General features: G+C 36.2%; 1 protein-coding gene across 1 annotated transcript; it reads left to right on the top strand.

The window, feature by feature from the left end:
- Positions 1 to 6: 6 nt before the first annotated feature.
- Positions 7 to 4,737, top strand: LOC100568491 (rho guanine nucleotide exchange factor 17). Its single transcript, XM_003248789.4, has 8 exons — positions 7 to 80; positions 1,269 to 1,524; positions 1,630 to 1,734; positions 2,265 to 2,477; positions 2,705 to 2,772; positions 2,846 to 2,994; positions 3,966 to 4,140; positions 4,372 to 4,737. The coding sequence occupies exons 1-8, from the start codon at positions 14 to 16 to the stop codon at positions 4,545 to 4,547; spliced, it is 1,209 nt and encodes a 402-aa protein (XP_003248837.3). The 5' UTR covers positions 7 to 13; the 3' UTR covers positions 4,548 to 4,737.
- Positions 4,738 to 4,801: the final 64 nt, after the last annotated feature.

Raw genomic sequence — 4,801 nt, 5'->3', positions numbered from 1 at the left:
GACCGTGTCAATAATGTTTTCGAAACCAGAAAAACGAGCAAACTGGGAAGAGTCATTTAACGAGGCCAAACAAAAACTCGGTGAGTACAATAATATAGGCAAATTAGTAATTCAACAATAATGCACTTGATACGTACATAGGTCATTCTCTGCGTTATGCATTTATATGAGCACAATAAAGCTATATAATAATCGATAATCTATATAAAAATGAATCCCTATTTCTCTTGGTTACGCCATAATTTGAGAACGCCTTGACCGATTTGGCTGATATTTTTTTCTGTTATCTTTTTAATTGTCAGGACAAGGTTTGTATGAAAATTTTTTTTAGGAAAATCCACCGAAAAAGTAGGAAATCTGGATGGCAAAAATAAAACAGTGGCGTCATCTGTCCAGCAAAATAATTAAATAATAATATATTTTAGTTGATTTTAATGTTACTATTAGTTATGTTGAATGTAATTTTAGACCTGTATATTGTATTTTGTCAAAACCATAATATAACTTAGTAAAATGGTATTCCTAACTCTAGTTTTTCGACCTGGGAACCTACACATCATAAACAACGTGTTAATAAAATATTCATAATTACGTACGCACCTCGCGGGGTCCACCGCATGATACAAACAGGATAAAATATACTTCTTGCATAATCACAAGCGTGTCTCGCGGGAACGCTGGGAGGGATGGCTATAATAATATATTGTTATGAACGAATGTGTCCTGACTGACTCACTGATTGATCAACGTAGACGTAGTAGAGCCTAAATAATGATAGCTTAAGGATTGAAATTTTCACAGTTCCTTCGCACCACCGTGTAATATTGTGCATCAAGAAATCATCTTCCAAAATTCGCATTAAAGTGGTGCTTGCATGAGTATTTTGATATTCGAGATGATCGATGAAAAATTTTAAGTTTTGAACACCATTCACCGAATATTAAATGACAAATTGAACAAAGCTTGAAACATAGAGTTGGCACTTTTAACTGGCAACGAAGTACACGGGATCCGCTAGTATTATCGTATATTGATTACGAGACGCGTGAAGAGACTATTTCATTGTAGGTTATGCTTCGATTCCAAGCAGTATAAATACATTATGTATAGGTTTGTGGATAAAACGTTCGGTAGTTATAGTCATACAACGCTATAATTTGCGCCATCCCCATAATATACACATTCTTTGGATGCTTTTGAACGTATTTAATTCCTATCTGTCACGATTGGAAACACGTTCTCACCGTTTTTTTTTTCGTGCATTTCAGTCCTGTCCACGGACCGGAGACCGAATGCTGATTTCGTTGGCCCGGTACCCATACGAAAGACTCGGGCTGGCTTGCAGTTTACGTGTGCAGCGCCGGCATTGAACCAAAGAGACGTGTGGGTCTGCAACAGTGACGGGTACGTTGGCCAAGTGTGCGTGCTGAGTCTCTACCCCGAGCCGACGGTCACTTCGTGTAACGGCGTTTGTAACGCACGCATATTGTGTGTCACCTCGATACCGGCACCGCAGCGCATCGAGTAAGTCGCTCATATGTGCACTGTCTGCAGCAAGTGTTTTATAAAAATATACTGTGATGATAATTAAAATTTTTTCAATTTTCTTCTCCACTATGGTCTGATCAGTCAAGCCAACAGTGCCGACAAGGACGACCAGAGCAGTAATCCAGAGATCAGCATATCGATCGAAGACTGTGCTGAGCAGACCGGGCCGGACATCAAATTGGACAGGTAATGAGCGTTAGTGTTTACAGAAAACCATTAACGATTTACGCGTTGTACTCAAGAATCGTATATAGGCTGTGCCAATTCTAAAATTGGAGGAAAATGAGATACCTCCAACGGCGATGCACTGTTTGCATAAAGGTGGCTCGAAATTTGCTTTTTTATGAATAGGTGTATTCATCACCTAACTTAACATATCAAAATCAAATTATATGTAAGATATAATTGAATAAAATTGTACTTCAAAGTTCAAACCAATGATGACTATTAATAATTTCACTACAAAGAATGCCAGAAAATATGTTTTAAAATATTTGAATACCGTATTCATTTTATTTTCTACCATTAAAAGTTGTAAGATAAAAAAATAAAAAATAATTGTGTTGGGAAAGACTAATTGTGCACAATAATATTGTATGTGCAGCTTTTTTTCATCTACTGAGAAAATTCAATCCTTAAACTAGCATTAGTCGTAGGATGTTGGTAATGCTACGGTAGTTCCGGTATAGGTATACTCATATTGGTTTGTCACACAGCTCGTCGAGTGAAGAGGATGACGACAAGGACGCTGGTCACGATCGCGTCCCTGACGGAATGTACCCCACAGACCCTGTGGACTTCGAAGGTGAGCCAACCATGTGGCTGGGTACAGAGGACGGATGCATACACGTGTACAATTCGATGGACAACATTCGCATAAAACGAAATAAAGTTAAAATTCAACACGGGTCTGCGGTGCATTGTATCATGTAAGTGCAACATGAAAATGGAGTGAACCATTAATATAAATTGTATAATAATATAATACAATTTAACAATGTATTATATTATATTATTATAAGTGATTTAAAAAGGTAAAAGGACCAATGATTTGTTTAAAAACTATAATTGAGTATTTTTTATGTATTACTTATCTTAATTTAATATTATACTGTTCAAAATATGAAATTATAATAAAACTATTTCTGTTTAATAGATATCTCAACAATCGCGTTTATGTTTCATTAGCAAATGGCGATATTTGCATCTACTACCCAGACACGAGTAAGTATACAAATATATATTGATATTTGAGTGTCAATGTTTATAAACAAACACAATATCTTACACCTTCTAGACGGTAGTTGGAATACATCGGATCCGGTGACCATCAACGTTGGTTCAGCTGCCATCCCGGTTTCCAAAATGTTGCCTGTTGGTGATAAGCTCTGGTGTTCATGTCACAATACTGTTAAGATATTTGACACGGTCACGTTACAATTTCAAGTGAGTAAAAATAATGACAAAGGTCAAAGTTGTCCTCAAAAAAATTACAGTTATTCAATGATGTCTTGTAAATTTCCAACTCATAATGCAACTGCCTTAGGCTTAGACTATAGTATTAGGATAAAAACATATAAATGCTACCAATTATATATCCTTAAACTTTTAAAGTATTCTCGGAATGTTGAATATTTGTTTTTAAATGTTTAATAATATTTAAACGCATTTGTGTTTGAATAAAAAAATCATTATATTCGGTAAATTACTATAGAAAATACATGACAATATGCATACTTATTGTCGACATATATAAATTATAAAATATTAATATGTTCAGTATACCTAATAATAATAATAATAATAATAAAAAAAAAACTGTATCTACAAATAAAACTTAAACAATTATTAAGTTATAGTTTAAATTCAAAACTATTAAAATGGTTTATATAATACTTTGAAAACTGCAATGGTGCGAATCTTAAAATATGTTCATGCGTATAGGGCAGTTGATGGGTACTGCAGGATGTACTTAGCATACCACGGTTAGATGTATCTCATGTTTCAACATTATTGTATATTGTATAAGCTCCGAATATACGTCATACCTATAGTTAATATAATAGTTGACATTACATACACATTTCAACATTTGGTTGGTCGGCATTCGCTAATCACCACTGACATATTATTCGGTTAATATCACTATATATACTTCTGCAGTATGACGATGCGCACATATTTTGTGCGTGGTCACTAACCTGACCTACAAACTCTTAATCCCCAACCCCTCCGCTGCCCCCTCCCCACCCCACCTGGCCCATAACCTATACCATTATCTCGCACGACTACTATACCTACATATTTATTATATTATATCTATATATATGATACGTGTGTATATATACCCACAGTGTACCTATTATATGTGAGTGATATTATATGGAAGCGGTTACTTACCCGTTTATCGTTTTTAGCATTCTTTCGTGATCGGTGGTGACTCGAACCGATCGATCACCAACTTGGTCGTGTCGGGAATGGGCGTGTGGCTGTCTCTGCAGAACTCGGCCGTGCTCCGGCTCGTCCACTCGGTCACGTGCGAAATTCTGGCCGAAGTAAACACGGCACCGGCCGTCACTAAAATGCTGTCGAGTAAGTATAGACCTGCCTACCTATATTATATACATATAATGTGTGTCGCACCGTTTTCCGGTCGTGTGTTGTCGTGCCGATATTATATATAGTTCTGCGATCGTTTAACTGCGACATAATAATCTTATGTATAGGTAAAATATACGACTAATGTCAATATAATATATTGTAATAGTCCATTTCTTTTCTTTTTTTTTTTTTATCGCATTTTTTACCGTTTGCCTTTTGCAGGCTGCGACGACATCATAAGGCAACACAAAGCGGCGTGTCTTAGAGTGACGTCGCTGTTGGCGGTCAAAGACCTATTGTGGATCGGCACCAGCGCGGGCGTCGTCTTGACCATGTCCATACCGGCTGTGGTCGCGAACACCGGCAAACTCGTCACACTCCCTGTTCCTATTGGTTAGTTATTACTAAGTATATGTATAAGACATTATCAAACATGCATCGATGTTATCTCTAAAGTATGTGTGTGCTGTGTGGGGAGGGAATGGAATGGAAAAGTCTTATAGGATCATCTCGTAGAAAATGGTCGACATTAAAAAGGGCACGGAATTTATTTTTGTTAGACAGTAATTACAGTATAATAAGTTTGTTAGTAGTTTAACAAATCAAGAATCTCAATGTTTAATATATATAAAAGTAGCTGTTTAAATATAGT

The sequence above is a fragment of the Acyrthosiphon pisum genome, unplaced genomic scaffold (assembly GCF_005508785.2).
Source record: "Acyrthosiphon pisum isolate AL4f unplaced genomic scaffold, pea_aphid_22Mar2018_4r6ur Scaffold_11398;HRSCAF=12015, whole genome shotgun sequence".
Taxonomy (NCBI): Eukaryota; Metazoa; Arthropoda; class Insecta; order Hemiptera; family Aphididae; genus Acyrthosiphon; species Acyrthosiphon pisum.
The sequence above is the reverse complement of the archived record's forward strand: the minus strand, read 5'-3'. Positions and strand labels throughout refer to the sequence as shown.

Bases quoted from the DNA above. Each gene is read 5' to 3' on its own strand.
- LOC100568491 (XM_003248789.4), top strand. From the start codon at position 14: ATGTTTTCGAAACCAGAAAAACGAGCAAACTGGGAAGAGTCATTTAAC. The intron at 81-1,268 runs GTGAGTACAATA...CGTGCATTTCAG, and splicing joins CGAGGCCAAACAAAAACTCG to TCCTGTCCACGGACCGGAGA. The intron at 2,773-2,845 runs GTAAGTATACAA...TACACCTTCTAG, and splicing joins CATCTACTACCCAGACACGA to ACGGTAGTTGGAATACATCG.